General features: G+C 41.7%; 1 protein-coding gene across 2 annotated transcripts in view; it reads left to right on the forward strand.

The window, feature by feature from the left end:
- The first annotated feature begins 253 nt into the window (after positions 1–253).
- Positions 254–21,070, forward strand: part of mgat4b (alpha-1,3-mannosyl-glycoprotein 4-beta-N-acetylglucosaminyltransferase B) — a 230,308-nt gene continuing 209,491 nt past the window's right edge. For both annotated transcript variants that reach the window (XM_041840998.2, XM_041841007.2), the window contains exon 1: positions 254–553. In XM_041840998.2, coding sequence (XP_041696932.1) covers positions 457–553 — 97 coding nt within the window. In that variant the 5' untranslated portion in view covers positions 254–456. The remainder of the gene's footprint in view (positions 554–21,070) is intronic.

Genomic DNA, 21,070 nt, shown 5'->3' on the forward strand with positions numbered 1-21,070 from the left:
CCCCCCCCCCGAATATGGAGAAGCAGTTGTAGGCTACCTCGGCACATATGACATTCAATTCATGAGCGAAATATGAAGATTCATGATATGAAGTATGAATATGAAGACTGGGATATGAAAGTCAACCTGGAGCTGCTGCCTCACACATTTCCCAACGCCCACTAGCAGAGTCGCAACACTACATGGCATGCCTCTTAACCACTACGTCCGCACTGACTCGAGGATAGGCGAGAGAGAAAAAATACCCCCCCCCACACACACTTTTCTGGCAACCCCTCCCTGCTTGTGCAAATGAGTAGTCAACCCGAGAGCAGATCGCCGCGCAATAACAAACCCAGCCTCGGCTCTGACTGCCAGGAGTGAAGAGGCATTTCTCTACTGGAAGTTCCGCAAACGAGCTGAGAGAGCCCAGATACCCCGCACTCCCGGTTCGGACATGAGCCCGGGGATCCGGAGATGAGGCTCCGAAATGGCACCTTCCTAACGGTCGTATTGTTCGGTCTATGCGGACTCATTTCGCTCTCCTGGTACACTGCATTCAGCAATTCCAAAGGTAAAGTAGCCGCTATATCACACCACGAGGCGGGGGCGTGTTTAGGCGATTTGATAGATTTCGTCTGCTATTGGAGACGAACTACACAATATCGGTCTGATATCGTGTAACTGTGTTTGGAAATAAACAGCTGGTGTTGGTGTATGATATTTCAATTTCCTGTTATCCATCGACCATGAGGAATAGTCTAACGTTTTCACCGGGTGGCACCAGTGTCAGACCCCTCTACCTTTGTCATGCGTTTTCCTTGCAACCTTTGCCTACATTGAACAGATTATGTTGATAAATACATCATTTTAAAGGCCCCCAAGACATGCGTTTTTATATTCCTCAGCCTGCGCGGGCAGAGTAATTGTGATATCCTTTCCATTGTATGGACATAGTGTTGACATTATGAATCAGATGATTGCTCAAAGTGCGCATCTCAGGCAGCAATATTGAAACAAAGTAGCTGTAGATAGTGAATTCTGATACAATGTTTGTGAGGAACTTGCAAAAATGTAACCTCAAGCTTCAGGTGCCAGTGCATTTTGTATGTAGGCAATGGATGGATCTTTTCCACTTGGTTTAAACATTTATGGAGCTTTGTTTTGTGTGTTTTGAAGTTGTTGGGCAAGCAGACTTGCCTGTTCCTAGGCTGATAGGCTACTGTTTATACAGGCTATCAGCCCAATTCTGATCATTTGCCACTAATTGGTATTTTGACCGATCGTATCTTTTGCCAATAATTGGGCAAAAGATCAGAATTGGGCTGCCTGTGTAAACGCAGCCAGAGTCCCTCAAAGTGCTGTCTGGTATACAGTATGTATTGACAGTTCACACACAGGTCTTTCATCGAGCCCCAATAGTGTTGGAAGCATTGCACTCCCCTTTGGTCCATGCCAAGTGTTGCATAAACACTCAGAGGATATCACAAACAAAATCAGAACTATTGATATATTCCTCTATAGTGGTAATTAGTCACCCAATTCTGCACAGAAGTCACTTGATTAAGTCTCTATACATGTAAAGAGGAACTTGAAAGCCACTGCCTCTCACAATGTTGTTGGGAACTCCAATGCATGATGTCATGATTAATGATTAAACAAATCTTACAAAAATGTCACGAGGAAACATTCCCAATCGATTACTATGGTAGATCTGAAATTCAGCCGTTTTTCCCTATTATGAGCAGCTGCCAAATTCCCTGGACATTTGATAGAAACTTGATAGGGTCATGACTCATGCCTATTTCTAGTTGGTTTCACACAGATGGTATCGACCCCTTGAAAAGCTGCAGACCATTATTCTCAGGAGCCAATACAGTGCCTTGCAAAAGTATTCATCCCCCTTGGCGTATTTCCTATTTTGTTGCATTACAACCTGTAATTTAAATTGATTTTTATTTGGATTTCATGTAATGGACATACACAAAATAGTCCAAATTGGTGAAGTGAAATGAAAAAAATTACTTGTTGAAAAAAATTATAAAAAATAAATAATGGAAAAGTGGTGCGTGCATGTGTATTCACCCCCTTTGCTATGAAACCCCTAAATAATATCTGGTTTAACCAATTACCTTCAGAAGTCACATAATTAGTAAATAAAGTCCCCCTGTGTGCAATCTAAGTGTCACATGATCTCAGTATATATACACCTGTTCTGAAAGGCCCCAGAGTCTGCAACACCACTAAGCAAGGGGCACCACCAAGCAAGCGGCACCATGAAGACCAAGGAGCTCTCCAATTAGGTCAGGGACAAAGTTGTGGAGAAGTACAGATCAGGGTTGGATTATAAATAAATATCAGAAACTTTGAACATCCCACGGAGCACCATTAAATCCATTATTAAAAAATTTAAAGAATATGGCACCATAACAAACCTGCCAAGAGAGGGCCGCCCACCAAAACTCACGGACCAGGCAAGGAGGGTATTAATCAGAGAGGCAACAAAGATACCAAAGAGTGAAGCATGGTGGTGGCAGCATCATGCTGTGGGGATGTTTTTAATCGGCAGGGACTGGGAAACTGGTAAGAATTACAGGGAAATTCTTGAGGGAAACCTGTTTCAGTCTTCCAGAGATTTGAGACTGGGACGGAGGTTCACCTTCCAGCAGGACAATGACCCTAAGCATACTGCTAAAGCAACACTCAAGTGGTTTAAGGGGAAACATTTAAATGTCTTGGAATGGCCTAGTCAAAGCCCAGACCTCAATCCAATTGAGAATCTGTTGTATGACTTAAAGATTGCTGTACACCAGCGGAACCCATCCAACTTGAAGGAGCTGGAGCAGTTTTGCCTTGAAGAATGGGCAAAAATCCCAGTGGCTAGATGTGCCAAGCTTATAGAGACATACCCCAAGAGACTTTAAGCTGTAATTGCTACAAAATGTGGTTCTACAAAGTATTGACTTTGGGGGGATGAATAGTTATGCATGCTGAAGTTTTCTGTTTTTTTGTCTTATTTCTTGTTTGTTTCAAAGTGGTAGGCATGTTGTGTAAATCAAATGATACAAACCCCCCAAAAATCCATTTGAATTTCAGGTTGTAAGGCAACAAAATAGGAAAAATGCCAAGGGGGGTGAATACTTTCGCAAGCCACTGTACAAACAATTAGCACCACAATGGAAGTGCACCTTCACTGTGTTGGGTTTGTGCAGTGTGCCCCTGAGCTTTGGATGCGTCGTCATTTGTTCATTCTGTTAGGACCCTGCACATGAAGATTAAAGATGCACTATGCAGAAATCGCTCCGCCATCTCCTGGTTCGCCTAATTTCAGTTTATGTCACAAAACAAGCAGTCATTGTGTAGAGAATCATTGTACCATCTAAACCTCTTTTAAATATATTTTCCATAACCAAACATATTGTACAGTGGGGAAGAAATTATTTAGTCAGCCACCAATTGTGCAAGTTCTCCCACTTAAAAAGATGAGAGAGGCCTGTAATTTTCATCATAGGTACACGTCAACTATGACAGACAAATTGAGAAAAAAAATCCAGAAAATCACATTGTAGGATTTTTTATGAATTTATTTGCAAATTATGGTGGAAAATAAGTATTTGGTCACCTACAAACAAGCAAGATTTCTGGCTCTCACAGACCTGTAACTTCTTCTTTAAGAGGCTCCTCTGTCCTCCACTCGTTACCTGTATTAATGGCACCTGTTTGAACTTGTTATTAGTATAATAGACACATGTCCACAACCTCAAACAGTCACACTCCAAACTCCACTATGGCCAAGACCAAAGAGCTGTCAAAGGACACCAGAAACAAAATTGTAGACCTGCACCAGGCTGGGAAGACTGAATCTGCAATAGGTATGCAGCTTGGTTTTAAGAAATCAACTGTGGGAGCAATTATTAGGAAATGGAAGACATACAAGACCACTGATAATCTCCCTCGATCTGGGGCTCCACGCAAGATCTCACCCCGTGGGGTCAAAATGATCACAAGAACGGTGAGCAAAAATCCCAGAACCACACGGGGGGACCTAGTGAATGACCTGCAGAGAGCTGGGACCAAAGTAACAAAGCCTACCATCAGTAACACACTACGCCGCCAGGGACTCAAATCCTGCAGTGCCAGATGTGTCCCCCTGCTTAAGCCAGTACATGTCCATGCCCGTCTGAAGTTTGCTAGAATGCATTTGGATGATCCAGAAGAGGATTGGGAGAATGTCATATGGTCAGATGAAACCAAAATAGAACTTTTTGGTAAAAACTCAACTCGTCGTGTTTGGAGGACAAAGAATGCTGAGTTGCATCCAAAGAACACCATACCTACTGTGAAGCATGGGAGTGGAAACATCATGCTTTGGGGCTGTTTTTCTGCAAAGGGACCAGGACGACTGATCCGTGTAAAGGAAAGAATGAATGGGGCCATGTATCGTGAGATTTTGAGTGAAAACCTCCTTCCATCAGCAAGGGCATTGAAGATGAAACGTGGCTGGGTCTTTCAGCATGACAATGATCCCAAACACACCGCCCGGGCAACGAAGGAGTGGCTTCGTAAGAAGCATTTCAAGGTCCTGGAGTGGCCTAGCCAGTCTCCAGATCTCAACCCCATAGAAAATCTTTGGAGGGAGTTGAAAGTCCGTGTTGCCCAGCAACAGCCCCAAAACATCACTGCTCTAGAGGAGATCTGCATGGAGGAATGGGCCAAAATACCAGCAACAGTGTGTGAAGACATACAGAAAACGTTTGACCTGTGTCATTGCCAACAAAGGGTATATAACAAAGTATTGAGAAACTTTTGTTGTTGACCAAATACTTATTTTCCACCATAATTTGCAAATAAATTCATAAAAAATCCTACAATGTGATTTTCTGGATTTGTTTTTCTCATTTTGTCTGTCATAGTTGACGTGTACCTATGATGAAAATTACAGGCCTCTCTCATCTTTTTAAGTAGGGGGAACTTGCACAATTTGTGGCTGACTAAATACTTTTTTCCCCCACTGTATCTGTAAATCTGACTAAATATTAGCACTTCACTTCACATACTCATATACTTGTGGGCAATAACATTCAATCTGGATAACAAAACACATTTTAAGGCTAGAGAAATTAAACAACCAACACAGTCAACACCAAAACATGTTGGAGAGTAAGCATGGAGAACCAATTCCCAAAAGAAAACGAGACTCCTCGACTGACACAGATGATTTATGCTTTTCACCACCTGGAACGGTAAGTGTAGAAATCGACTTGCTAAAGTCGATAAATGATAAATTTGGCATACTTGAACTAGTCAGTAAAGATATAGAGGAGTTCAAGGCCTCGAGATGAGTGACGAAAAAGCCGCGACAATGGAGAAAGAAACAAACAAGCTAAAAGGTACAGTCAATACTATTGAAACGGACATTAAAGAACTTAAAAAAGAAAACATGTTTCTGAGAGAAGCCTTACTTGAAATACAGACTAGATCTATGCAAGAAAAGATTTCCTGGTTAAAGCACTACAGATCCCAGGTGATACTGTCGATCGAACTCCAACACGTTTCGTTTCGGACAGAGAGGACAGCGATACGAGTGCCAAATTTTGCATTCTTTAAGGATAAAGAATTTTTTAAAGCCTGGGCAAGACTCGTTGGCATGAAAATAGGCATTAATTATCAGTTCCCGAAGGAAATTGCAGAACGGTGCAAAGTTCTGTACCCACTCTTCAAAGTGAATAGATTAAAAGGGAAACGTGTAGCTCTCATAGTCGATAAACTGTACATTGACTGTTCCAAGACTACTCCATGGCTATTCTAAATAATGCAAAGTTCCCATAGAGGAGTCGAATAATGGAACACCCAATACTATCCATGGTAGGGATTATAATAGAAATAGGAAAACAATCAAATACTACTACAAATACACTATACCATTCAAAATAGGGAATGTTGTAAAAATAATTAGTATTCGACTCTCTATTTATAGTATTCATAAATAGATAAAAGACAGTAGTAGAAGGACAATTATTGAAATAATATAAGGTACTGGAACACAAGTACTCAAAAGTCCGAAATTAGGTAGGAGTCAACATGGTAGATAAACACACAGCAAACAGAAGACATAGAAGTCACAGTATGTGGGTATGTGTGGGTGTATATGTGGGGGGAGTGTGGTTGTGATGGAAGATGGGGTGTGTGTTTTTGTGATTGGAAAGGTGTGGTGAGTTACAATGCATTTGGAAAGTATTCAGACCCCTTCACTTTGTCCACATTTTGTTACGTTACAGCCTTAATCTAAAATTGATAAAATTGTTTTTTCCCCCCCTCATCAATCAACACACAATACCCCATTGCAAAATGTATTACAAATAAAAAACGTACATATCACATTTACATAAGTATTCAGACCCTTTACTCAGTACTTTATTGAAGCACCTTTCGCTGCACAGCTATTTTCACGTCTCTCCAGAGATGTTTGATCGGGTTCAAGTCCGGGCTCTGGTTGGGCCACTCAAGGACATTCAGAGACTTGTCCCAAAGCCACTCCTGCGTTGTCTTGGCTGTGTGCTTAGGGTCGTTGTCCTGTTGGAATGTGAACCTTCACCCCAGTCTGAGGTCCTGAGCACTCTGGAGCAGGTTTTCATCAAGGAACTCTCTGTACTTTTCTCCATTCATCTTTTCCTCGAACCTGACTAGTCTCCCAGTCCCTGCTGTTGAAAAACCTCCCCACAGCATGATACTGCCACCACCATGCTTCACCGTAGGGATGGTACCAGGTTTCCTCCAGACATGACGCTTGGCATTCAGACCAACGAGTTCAATCTTGGTTTCATCAGACCAGAGAATCTTGTTCATCATGGTCTGAGAGTCCTTTAGGTGCCTTTTGGCAAACTCCATGTGGGCTGTCATGTGCCTTTTACTGAGGAGTGGCTTCCCTCTGGCCACTTTACCATAAAGGCCTGATGGTGGACTGCTGCAGAGATGGTTGTCCTTCTGGAAGGTTCTCCCATCTCCACAGAGGAACTCTGGAGCTCTGTCAGAGTGACCATCGGGTTGTTGGTCACCTCCCTGACCAAGGCCCTTCTCCCCCGATTGCTCAGTTTGGCCAGGCGGCCAGCTCTAGGAAGAGTCTTGGTGGTTCCAAACTTCTTCCATTTAAGAATGATGGAGGCCACTGTGTTCTTGGGGACCTTGAATGCTGCAGAAATGTTTTGGTACCCTTCCCCAGATCTGTGCCTCGACCCAATCCTGTCTCAGAGCTCTACAGACAATTTCTTCGACCTCATGGCTTGGTTTTTGATCTGACATGCACTGTCAACTGTGGGACCTTATATAAACAAGTGTGTGTCTTTTTGAATTTAGCTCAGGTGGACTCCAAGTTTTAAAAACATCTCAAGGATGATCAATGGAAACAGGATGCACCTGAGCTCAATTTAAGGCTCATAGCAAAGGCACTGAATAATTATGTAAATAAGGTATCTGTTTTTTTATTTCTAATAAATGTGCTAAAATTTGAACTGTTTTCACTTTGTCATTATGGGGTATTGTGTGTAGATTGAGGACATCTATTTATTTAATCCATTTTAGAATAAGGCTGTAACGTAACAAAATGTGGAAAAAGGGAAGGTGTCTGAATACTTTCCAAACGCACTGTTATGTATAAGTTGGAAGTAGAAGCCTAAGTGTTGTTGTCCATTAGTTTACTCCATTTAGGGGAGGGGTGGTAGGGTTAGGGGAAAAGAATAGAGGAAAATATATATGTTTTAAAATCTATATGTAGACTCAAATTTCCAATCCCCCATATTTATTTTATAAATACAGTACCAGTCAAAAGTTTGGACACACCTACTCATTCAAGGGTTTTTCTTTATTGTTACTATTTTCTACATTGCAGAATAATAGTGAAGACATCAAAACTATGAAATAACACATATGGAATCATGTAGTAACCCAAAAAGTGTTAAACAAATCAAAATATTTTATATTTGAGATTCTTCAAAGTAGCCACCCTTTGCCTTGATGACAGCTTTGCACACTCTTTGCATTCTCTCAACCAACTTCATGAGGTAGTCACCTGGAATCATCCCCAAAGAATGATGTTTCCAACTCCATGCTTCACAGTTGGGATGGTGTTCTTGGGGTTGTACTCATCCTTCTTCCTCCAAACACGGCGAGTGGAGTTTAGACCAAAAAGCTCTATTTTTGTCTCATCAGACAACATGACCTTCTCCCATTCCTCCTCTGGATCATCCAGATGGTCATTGGCAAACTTCAGACGGGACATGCGCTGGCTTGAGCAGGGGGACCTTGCGTGCGCTGCAGGATTTTAATCCATGACGGCATAGTTTGTTACTAATGGTTTTCTTTGAGACTGTGGTCCCAGCTCTCTTCAGGTCATTGACCAGGTCCTGCCGTGTAGTTCTGGGCTGATCCCTCACCTTCCTCATGATCATTGATGCCCCACGAGGTGAGATCTTGCATGGAGCCCCAGACCGAGGGTGATTGACCGTCATCTTGAACTTCTTCAATTTTCTAATAATTGTGCCAACAGTTGTTGCCTTCACACCAAGCTGCTTGCCTATTGTCCTGTAGCCCATCCCAGCCTTGTGCAGGTCTACACTTTTATCCCTGATGTCCTTACACAGCTCTCTGGTCTTGGCCATTGTGGAGAGGTTGGAGTCTGTTTGATTGAGTGTGTGGACAGGTGTCTTTTATACAGGTAACGAGTTCAAACAGGTGCAGTTAATACAGGTAATGAGTGGAGAACAGGAGGGCTTCTTCAAGAAAAACTAACAGGTCTGTGAGAGCTGGAATTATTACTGGTTGGTAGATGATCAAATACTTATGTCATGCAATAAAATGCAAATTAATTACTTTAAAATCATACAATGTGATTTTCTGGATTTTTGTTTTAGATTCCGTCTCTCACAGTTGAAGTGTACCTATGATAAAAATTACAGACCTCTACATGCTTTGTAAGTAGGAAAACCTGCAAAATCGGCAGTGTATCAAATACTTGTTCTCCCCACTGTATATATGTGTGTATCTATTTGCAATGTTGAAGCTCATCCACCCCCTAAAAAAGTATATAATAATAGCAGTCCAAATATAACAATTAGACAATTTATCCTGGGGTCTTTACACTTTCCTGATGGCTATGTTTAGGTTGTGCTACAGAGAGGATACATTAGGCACATAGAGTAAAGCATAGACTAATGTGAAGAAAGCTGTATTCTGAAATCAATCAACTCCATCAAATTCACTGCATCATATCACAATAATGACATATATTCCCCAACAACTTTATGATTACCAGGGAATTCAAGGAGTGGGGAAGGGGTGTGTGCACTGTAGCTTATTAAGACTGATAACATACCTCCTATTCTGACTTAATTGATGAGTAACTGCGACTCCCCTCTGTAACCCCCCCTTTTCTGCCAAGACATCATCCTCTTTCTCTCCTCAGCGTCATCATCATCATCATCATCATCATTACCACGGTTTTCTGTTGAAGGCTTTGTTTCTGGCTTTTGCATCCTCTACTGTCATGTGCGGTTGACTGGAGTGTGTGTGTCTGATATTGACTCCCAGACTGATGGCAATTAACTCGGGAGCGAAACGGGGAGAGATTGCTCTGCTGTGTGTGTGTGTGTGTGTGTGTGTGTGTGTGTCAGTATTACTTGACGTGCCCCTCTGAGCCAGCACTCGGGCAAATTAATTCAGTCAAGCAAACAGCTAAACGTGATTACAGAAGCTTGTTTGATACATTTATTCCAATGGGGGCTGAGGGCTGTTTCAATCTATGTGAGCTGGCTGAATAACACTGCACTAAACCTTGCCACTCGGCAGATGCCAATTTAATATCAACAGTGTCCGATAGGTCAATGTTCCCCAGGAATGAAGGGATTGAATAAGAAATTATTATTGATAAACAAATGCATGAATCAATTGGTAGATCGATCTCACAGGAGAGCGTGAGTCAACAAATTAGGTAATGGGAAAGTGGTCGAATGACTCAAGATGAAGACAAGGGCTTCTCTCTTTATAAAACTAGTTAGGTAGATCTTATGAACAGACATCTTTTCCCAGACAATTCTGGAGAATCTTTTGTTTTCTTTTCTTTTTCAAACACCAATTCCTTGTTTAGTTCCTCAGTGGCTTTCTGTCTGATGCGACTTGGCTCACGGAATTCCCTGGAGCACGATAACTCTTGGGAGATGTGAAAGTTGGTTTGTCACTGCTGGGCCACCACACACACACACACACACACACACACACACACACACACACAATATACTTAAGATACACACTTTCTCGCTCACTCAAACCACTCCAGGCCACACACATGCACGCACACACACACACACACACAGAGGGCAGACAGCTCATACAGTAATTTCTTGGTGACTCATGTCCAGCTCACACACACAAACTCGAAGACTACCGGGGCTCAGGCTCACATGCCCGGTCATGTCCTCAAGTAGCACACACACACACACAACAATTGTTTGCTGCCTGGTAGACATCCTTGCAGTCCCATGCTCTGTTTCGCTTTTGATTGAGCTTTTGCTGTGGTTTTGTTTAGCCTAATCTAATTTGGTCTCCAAAGTCAATGTTTTAGGAAACAGAGACTGGTCTTATCAAGGTTGGTGTCATTTTCCAAGCTGTAGTACATGTATAATGTGTGCACTGTGGCATTATCCATACCGCTATCAAGTGTACACTTGCCTTTGTCCACTCTTAAGTGCACACACAGACGAGGAGGGGTGATTCCGAGAGCGATGGAAATCTGGAATGACCCTTCATTCTCTCTCCTCCTCTCCTCTTTCTCGCCCCCGTTCCAGTGGGATGCATAAGGGCAGATCTCAGGAGACACTTATAGTCCCCCACTGCCTTTAGAGGTCCCACACAGAGTCCAAGTCCTTTGGAGAAAAAGGGAGAAACTGAATGAAAAGGGAGGTGGACCATTCTTGATACACACGGGAAACTGTTGAGCGTGAAAAACACAGCAGCGTTGCAGTTCTTGACACAAACCGGTGCGCCTGGCACCTACCACCATACCCCGTTCAAAGGCACTTAAATCCTTTGTCTTTCTTATTCGCCCTCTGAATGGCACACCTACACAATCCATGTCTCAATTGTCTCAAGGCTTAAAAATCCTTCTTTAACCAGTCTCCTCCCCTTCATCTACACTGATCGAAGTGGATTTAACAGGTGACATCAATAAGGAATAATAGCTTTCACCTGGTCAATCTATGTCATGGAAAGAGCAGCTGTTCCTAATGTTTTTTACACTAAGTGTATTTCATGATGTGCAGCCTAACGTGCGCAATGATGTACAAAATCAGTGATTTAGTACATTTTTATTGGGTAAGCATTAGAATAAGCCACCTCAATATTTGCATCCGTAGGTGGTAATATCGTTCTAGGAGCTGATCCATCGTCAGTATTGTGAAATAATTTTAATGTTAAGGTAAGATGTGAATTGAGAAAGCTGATCTGAGAGCAGCGATGCCTTTCTTTCAGTATCGACACATGCTCCAACGACGCACTTAGTCTGTTTTCTCTGCGTGGTGTTTTGGGAAACACATGTTACATTTTCGGCCGTTGTAGGAAAGATGCATCGTTAAAACACACGTAAACCTAAGTTCCATCGCTATTGGGAAACCTGTCCCTGGCCTCCAAAGAGAACAAACACAGGACTTTACAAAAAGTGGTAGAACATCATTTTGTGTTGCATGTTTAGATAGAGAGAACAAAGACAGGTGAAGTAGGCTTTTGTGTTCCCACTGTTTTCTCTATACACAGTCTAGGGAATATGGGTGACTGTTTGGTCAGTCACATGAAGGTTCGTTTTGTGTGTTATGGCTTTATTTAGACCTAGAATTGTATGATCTGTAAATTAAATTAACAACTTTGCATGACCTTCATAGCTGCCTATAATTGTTTGTCATTCACTCACACACACACACACACACACACAAACACGTCACACACCAAGCTAGGTGTCAGGATGGTCAGGTGTTGGTATCATACAGCAGTTGGTCCGTCTGTTTTTTGGCTTGCCACACATACTGGCATAAGTGGCATTATTTACTGACAACGCTGGCAAGGATCTAGTTGGCAGCAGTTGGACAACCAGCATGCCCCTGCCAAGCCCTGCCCCTAACCCACAGCCTGCCCACATCAGGGCACAGAGAACCAGACAAGGGGAGGGGAACTGTTTTCAAAATGTTTGTGCGTGTTTGTGTAATGTCTGGGTAGTATCATTCTCATGTCAGTCCACACCTCATTGAATTCCTTTAGTGAGCATGCTAAAATTCACACTTAGTAGTTTTTATCAGAGCACCTCACATAGTCTTTGGGCTTTGGCTTTCAATGTATTGCTTTGAGCAAGTTTGACTGTGAATATTGATGTCCCATGAGTTGTAGATCCTACAGTCTTGACTTGGAAGAAGGGTAGAGTCTGAATTATGGTGTGTTTTGGGCTCTAGGTGTCATTTTGTGGTGGAGTTGGTCGGTCGTCCAAGTTTTGCCTATGGTCTCAGTTCTTTCCCTCCCTAGTCAAAGTTGATGTGAAAGACTGAGACAGGAAGTGCTGTTTTTAGGTGCTACAATCTCCTCTGCCGCACTCTGTTGCTTTTCTCTGTCAAAAGGCACGAAGGCCTGTGTGTGTGTGTCAGCCCTCCATGTCCCCAACCCCTTGCTTGCGTGCAAACTGCACATGCAAGTTCCAGTGGTAACCTTGACAATAACCCTGGCCTTGGGGGGTGGGTGGTCCTAGTCATAAAATCATGCCCCATGGGTGGATTTACTGCATGTAGTGCAGAGTAAGAGGGGGAGAAATCCGGTAAGAGGAAAGGGTTTGTTTCATTTACATTTACATTTTAGTCATTTAGCAGACGCTCTTATCCAGAGCGACTTACAGTTATCCTCTGTGCATTTAACTGATTATTATATTTACTGAGCTTTTGTGTACTAAACTGTGTCTAATTTGTGGCAATGCATCAAGGCAATTTATCAATTAGAAAGCTATCATCCAAAAGGGATTCCCTATTGTTAGGGGACAAAATGAAACGATGGTTTTGGTGTTATACTTTGTATTCCATGTAATAGACAAACTTATCAGGATCACCGAACACTTTATTTCATGAGGATAGGACCATTGCTGAGAAAAGGTCAAAAAGGTTGCGGACAGGTCAATGTTAATCCCTAGTCCATAAGGCACCAAATCAACTGTCTGGATTCTTAAATTCAACACTTTTTGTCCAACTAAATATATCTCAAGACAGGGTAGTCATATTGTTATGGAATTCTCAGGGTTGATGTAGAACACAGAGATAATTCAATTATAATTGTATTTATGGAATGAAAATGATATATTGTGCAAATGAGGCACTTAATATGCAAGGTAGCATGCACAATTACAGTAATTTAAGATCAATAATTTAAAGTAGTGTGGTCATATTATTAACAAATCTTCATGCTCTATGAAATTAGAATTTAAAAAAATATACTACTGTATGCAAATTAGATAGTTCATATGCTAATTAGTCTGTAGAAACAAAGAAAATACAGCATATTAAACCATTAGTTTAAAGTAAGGTGGTCATATTGTTAACATATATTGATGTTTTATGCAAAACTGGGAGTTTACACTTAGTAAGGTGCAGCCTGTGCACGGACACACACCAACAAACACACGCACACACACCAGGGGTGGTAACAGAGTACATATAATTGGGATTACATAATCATGAACAAAAAGCAGGGTTACTATTTACCAATTAGTAACTGTTAGGCTGTATATATCACAGTTATGTTGTATTAGGCCTAAAGTGCCAAATAATATGCCCAACCGTGTGCCTGTGCCACCTGCATGCACACACACTGCACCCCCCCCACCCACACACACACACACACACACACAGTTCTCAGCATCCTCACACAGCACACACACAAACACACACCATATCACACATAGCCTAACACAGACACACACTTCTCACTAAGTCTGAACTGTAACACAGAAGGCTACTATTCTAATAACGTAGCATACTTCTAAGGTAACCTGAGTTGGGTTACATTGTAATGTTATTTTTGGTGTTGATGAGTTACTCTGGTGATGGGAGGATAAACTCCACCGTTTCCAGCAAATAATTAGCATAGGCTCAGAATAGACTGAGTGAGCTTCCTGCAATTCACTGGTAGTTAGCTATGTTTTTATCGATTGTAGGGCTTTAGCCACTGAATTCTTGTAGTTTTTACTTGAAAGAATAAAACCATCAATCACAAAAATCGCCTTTGGCACAATACAGCCAATGCCGCACAGCGGTGCTCTCGCTCGTTGCCTCAGCGAACGGCGTCAAGCACTCCCACACAGCTAGCAAGCTAGCACTCGTCATGGAAATGAGGGTGTAGGAATGTGAATTTAGACCAATCCCTGACAACCCATACATCAAAACGAAGCTACGATGCTCTACTTTGTAACCTGCTAGGTTTTTTGTGAGTCTGATTAAAAAATTCAACGACAGAGCCGAAAATAAACGTTTCACCTTATATTTCAGGACTTTCCCATACTTTTGGCAATACAATGTTACATCGATCTTACTCTAGTAGGTAGAGGAATACCTTCCACCAAGAGGAAATATGAACACATCGGTTTTGCGGGTTTCACTAAAATAATTTAATGTTCTTAGCACGGCACTTGCTTTACATTTGGACTCATATTGCGTAAATATAACGTACAGTATTGGGATTTTTAGACATGGTTAACAACTGCCACATTCATGTTTTCAAATGATTTATTATGTATTTTGACATTTAGTGAAAACTGAATTGTTTACTGCAGTTTTATTTGTAGAATTCTCGCATAGCGTCAATTGTTTGTCGCGTCACATAAGACCCTACTATTGTGCTTAATGGTGCACAGACTAACACAAAGGAACACTATTAAAGAACTTTGAAGTTTTACTGTCTAGACCAGGGTTTCCCAAACTCAAATAATCAACTAATCATCAAGCTTTGATAATTTGAATCAGCTGTGTAGTGTTAGGGCAAAAAACTCAAACGTGCACCCCTTGAGGTCCTGAGGACAGTTTGGGAAACGTTGGACTAGACCTTGGGTCAATTCATTCCCTACTCTCAACAACTTAAACTCGAGAAAATGTATTCATAAATTAACCTTACAATTCAGTTAATTTGTGTTTTCTGAGATAATTTTTTTGCATAATAAGCTCTTCATTTTGAAAAAGAATTGTTCAGCTGAAGTACCTGAGGATAATGTTAGCTAAGCTGAGCATAGTTTTCCCTGTCATGTTTTTTTAAATGTACAGTGGTGACTCCTTCCATGAATGAAATAATTATAAATAATGAATAATGCATGATACAGCCGCTGGAATATGAGCCGGCTAAGATGATTGTCCTCCCCATTGTTGACTTGATCAGATTGTTGTTAAACATTGATATAATACCGCCAATATATTCAGGACTTGATTAGGAAACAGTTTAAACATTGATTCTGGTATTGTCAACCTGTCTCTCCGGACAGCCTTCAAACTGACCAGCCGTCTAGATTGTGTGCATGCGCGCATGTGTCTCTGACTGTGTGCCTCTGTACGCCTGTGTGTGTGTGCCAGGGGCGTAGGAGCGACTCTGATATTGGGGGTGACACATTTTGCTATAGGGGACCGGGAGTATGCCCCCAGATTTTTGTTGTTGAAAAACTGGTTTTAAATGCTCATTTCGGGTGACTTTTAAGAAAAGGATACATACAAATCTTAATTTACAAATGGGCTAATTTACATGGTTTAGGGGTGCCTTGTAGAGGGGCACTTAATCTGGTACAGTCCAATCAGTTTTAGGGCCATGGCCATTCATACTGTACTGAATACCAGTGTGACTGTTAATGTGGATATGTTCAATTAAACAACCATTTTGTACACTTTCTCAGCTATTGTATGATTAATTTCCTGGTATTTGTCTCACTTCCCCATTGTCAGGTTGTTACTACTGCTGCTCTACATACTGTATGGTTTGAAACTTCACGTAATATTTTCAACTTAACATACAGGTGGACTCCAATCAAGTTGTAGACACATCTCAAGGGTGATCAATGGAAACAGGAGGCACCTGAGCTCAATTTTGAGTCTCATCGCAAAGGGTCTGAATACTTATGTAAATAAGGTATTTGTATTTTTGTATTTTTAATACATTTGCAAAAATGTCAAAAAAATGTTTTTTTACTTTGCCGTTATGGGGTATTGTGTGTAGATTATGGAATTTTTTTATTTAATCCATTTTAGAATAAGTCTGTAACGTAACAAAACGTGGAAAAGGTCAAGGGGTCTGAATACTTTCCAAATGCACTGTATTCCAGCCGGTGTCTATTCCACAAGTTTCCACCGGCTAAATCTATGACGTTAAAATGCTTATTTACTCTGTTCCATCTGACTGCGCAATCCACTGTCTCATCAGCCCAGCCAGGCAATTTATAAACTTGTTCTCCACAATAAAGAGCATCTAGACATTTTCTCACATTTCTTTAAGACTAATATTTAGTTTTCAACAGCGGCGATTTGTATAAACCTTGCTGTATGTCTCTCCGACATTTGCAGCATTGTTTCAATATTCTCTGAATGGGGTATTGTAGTAGGTGCCAGGCGCAACGGTTTGTGTCAAGAACTACAACACTGCTGTGTTTTTCACACTCAACAGTTTCCCGTGTGTATAAAGAATGGTCCACCACCCAAAGGACATCCAGCCAACTTGACATAACTGTGGGAAGCATTGGAGTCAACATGGGCCAGCATCCCTGTGGAACGCTTTTGACACCTTGTAGAGTCCATGCCCCTACGAATTGAGGCTGTTCTGAGGGCAAAAGGTGGGTGGCATGCAGACAGTTGCTAAGAACCTTACTTGCCAGGAGAAAGCTTATAGTTGCTCACATTTGTTATAACATATCAATGTTTATTCACATTCATACATTTTACTTAAACTTACTTTGTTGTTGCCAACTCAAAGTTGAGACGGGAACAGGACTCCTGCGGGTCCTGTGGGATTCTGTCAGGAATGAGAGTCATGTTCGGGACAGGATCAACAGTCCACAGGAACGGGCAGTATAGGAATAGTAATAAACTGAGTTTTTTGGGCAGAAATATGTAATGTGTGGAGCATTTAATAAAAACAACAACTATGTAAGCTAGGCCTAATATATTTTATTTAATAAAAAACTATATATATAAAAACAAAAAGTCATTTCCCCCCCTTCTATCTGCTCAATCTCACGCCTCGCTCCAGTTGTAGCCAGTCACCAGGCTACCTCGGATGCCAACATACGTCAGTAGGCTAACTGATGTCTTGTTGCAGCCAATGACCCATCACTAGAATTGACATTAGAGCCAAGGAAAGACCGATGTTTTTACTAAATTTGATGTAGTTGTCTTTGACAATGAAGGAACCCAGTACACATCTTGTAAAAAAAATTAATCAAATAGGCTACCAACCCGAGAGTGGGACAAGCAGCCTAAAGCAGCATAGCTGCTCTACTCCCAACAACTTTACCATTAAGCCCAATTGTTTGCGTATTTAAATGAACCCATGCCATCTGAGGTGAAGAGTGAAATAAAAATAGATCGATTTATGCAGTACTGCCGCTCAGGTTATAATTTTTTTATGTTCATGTTGTAAATGTTAATATGTTTTAAATGTTCATTTGTGCGCAGTGCTCAGCAGTAGGGTACAATTTTATGCTGGTGCTGAGCAGACCATCCTGCTGGGGTCTCTGTCCTCATCCTCCAGGCTTAATCGATCTACATTTAAGTAACTTATAATACGCTCTTATCCACAGAAAATGTAGGACTACAGTCAGTGCATTTAACTAAAATATGTAAGACAACCACATATCACAGTCGCATTACTGAAATTATTTTCTATACAAACACAATAGCCTACATATTTCTGTGCGCAAAAATGAGCATGGGACAGGAGTGATTTTTATCGGGAAGAGACAGGAACGTTCCGGAGTTATAGAATTGTTCCGGGATCAGGACAGTACAGGAAAAAAATGACAGGACAAGATGGGACAGGAATGAATTTTCACTCCCTATTCAATCTCTATTGCCAACAACAATTACTTTACCTGGTGTGGTGAGTAATGATGGTGGTGCTGCACAGTGCTTGTACTTGTAACAACCAAGAGTGATAACAAACAGTCATGTGGGCGGGGGAAGTGACTCAAGTTCCAGCAGCGGAGGCCTTTTCAAAATAAAAGTCCCTCAACGATTCTGACGACTTGTTTTTCAAAATAAGTCTTGCAGATTGTTCATTTATTTTTTTGGGGGGGACCATTTTACCTACTTCTAACATTGGGGGGGAGACCTGTCCCCCAGGCTCCTACACCCTTTGTGTGTGTGTGTGTGTGTGTTTTCCCTGAAAAACGCTGAGCCTTCAAGCCGAACCAAAACTTCAGACCAGTTAAAAGACGTGGTTACTTATTCATCAGTGAAGTGGCCTGTGTCGCCCGTTTCCCAACAATTGAGGAACGTCAGTACGACAATAGAAGACTGGGAAGCGGATGTTTTATTAACGTGAGCCTCCTAACCTACCCCAAACCCCTACCGGCTGCACCCTGGGGCGCCAATAAATAAACCATTTTATTTATTAAAAAAACCTTGAGGTGAAATATCCTTTTTCCAACAGGGGCATGACGATAGAACAATAACTAATACAGAAGACTATACCAAGAAACAATAAACCACTTTTTTCCAGCAGAAAGACGATGCCCATAGCTTACCTATGATGTTGCACAACGATTTAAGTCAAGTCATCGTTTTAGTCATAGTATGATATATTTGGGGTTGAAGTGGAAAATCCTAAGTGGTAACTTCTGATATTTTCTGTGCCAACGCTGTGTGTTTCCCCTATGTTATGATGTGCTAATACTTTTCAGTCTACGTTTCTTTTCAGGACTGGGTTTTATTTTAATGTTACCACCTACCAGCATGGCATTGTTTATTAATCAGAAACACATGCAAAGGTCTTCCTTTTCGGGAGTCGCGGCTGAGCAATAGCCTACACTTTGCCGCCTGTACCATGGAGCAAATATAAAATTGTGTGTGTAAACTTATGTTTTTGCACCTCCACTTTTGTACCAGCAAATGATCCTAATCCATTGGATATTTTGTCAAATTTCACTTATTTGAGCTAGTCTGTATTTAAAAAAAACAGATGACCATTTTATAAATGGTAAAATTGCATGTGATATGATTGCATTTTGGAAACCCGCTCCCCTCGTCGCCCCAAGATGAATGGTTTTGACCACGCTCCACTGCTTTGATTTGCTTTGATTGGTGCAGCTAGAAATCTTGTTGATCTATTTTGTGCTGTTAGATTTGTACTGGTGTTTCGTTTTGTGTCCGATGCCCTCGGGTGTTGTTATATATAATTTGCGGCATTAATCATGAACAAAGTCATTGTAGCCATTTCACTTCCCCTAGCTGTGAGAACCATGGCATGAGCACGGGTTGACTTGGCATTGCTGTAGCACAGCCAAATAACCTGCCAGCAGCCTACCAAAGGTTGCACCATGTCCATTACACTGTACAAAAACACGTCTCTAGTCCAAACCGTTCAATAGTCCGGCTATCCATATTACCAGAGCTTCATCTTATTCTTTCTATTTCTATGGCAGATTCACGGCCACAATTTATGGAAAATGCCAAAACTTTGGAGGTAACAATCGATGGCAAAGTTAAAGATATGCCTACTTGTTTCCCCTATCCATCTGTGGCGAAGTTTTCTCTAAATGCTTATGAGAAATCCAGCTCCAAAACCAACCATACCCAGCTGGCTAATCTTTTGAATACGGTGTAGCAACAACAGATTACATTAGCTAGCTAGATAAGGTTAGCATGCTAGCTAGCTACACTGACAGCTGTCAGTGCCCTACTTGTTATTTCTCCACTCTACGTGGAAATCACCACAATGTTCCCACCCCCAATTTGTGAACATATATTAGCAGCCTGCGTCATTCTTCGGAGGTGGAACCTAAACGAGAATTAGCGCTATAGGACTGGAATTACATCGATATAGGGGCGGCATTGCCCTCTGGTGGGGGCCTTTAAGAAAAACCATAGCAACCATGGCAAAACAGGTATCACCTCTTGCAAGTGCACACTTAAGTTACCATGGAACTTCCACCATCATGGACTAAGCGGTGTTATGGGATTTTGTACCTGCGGGCAGCTGGAATAGGTTACCATGTGACCTTAGGTCAATGACTAATTTCACGGCTTCCTCTTTAAACTTGCACTGTGCAGAGTAAGCCTTGTACGACCGTCCTGCTCTTGTGAGCGAACATTGTGTTTCGCTACATGGATTCACGATGAGGTGAAGTGAAACAAAACAAGAGTGTAGCGGTCAGGATGGTGGATCAAACTAGAGTAGGCCTGCAATGCCATGCAATTGGGTGAAGTTGCCCCAAGACATCTTGGGTCAGTTTTGCATTTCCCCCTGTAACGGTTAGGATTGGTGGAGGGGAAGAAGATCCTAGCTTCACCCCAGAGCTGCAATATAAGCAGGAAAAATACATCAGTTGATGCAAGGTTGACTGCAGCAGATGGGTACATTTTGCTGATAGAAAAAGTTACAAGGTGAGAAGCGACTGCTGCAACCTGATTGATGGTGCGTGTTGTCTATCTCCTAGCTGCCTTTTACACCAGCCAGTCTTTGATGAGCAGCTCTTTCAGCAGCTGCACCACATTCGCAGTGAAGTGTATATATCTTGAGTTTGGGAACGTCCGACTCACTCGAATGACACGTCCGGTGCTCGACTAAAAACAAACGTTTCTAGCACAACAACATGCCCATTAATACTTGGGGAGACATATTGACTTCTTTGAAGGGCGCCATGAGGTAATTTGGTGGTGCGAGATCTAGCTAAAGAAATAAAGGAGTAAAGAATCGAGTCACGCTCTCTTGCCCCGTAGCTTTAATGATTTGTTAATTGCTGCAACGTTGATATAAAATGTTCATCAGGGTTTCCCAGACGACAATGGAATATGGTTTAAAGTTGTTTTTTTATGGTCATAAGTGGGTAGGG

This window comes from Coregonus clupeaformis, chromosome 2, assembly GCF_020615455.1.
Source record: "Coregonus clupeaformis isolate EN_2021a chromosome 2, ASM2061545v1, whole genome shotgun sequence".
Taxonomy (NCBI): domain Eukaryota; kingdom Metazoa; phylum Chordata; class Actinopteri; order Salmoniformes; family Salmonidae; genus Coregonus; species Coregonus clupeaformis.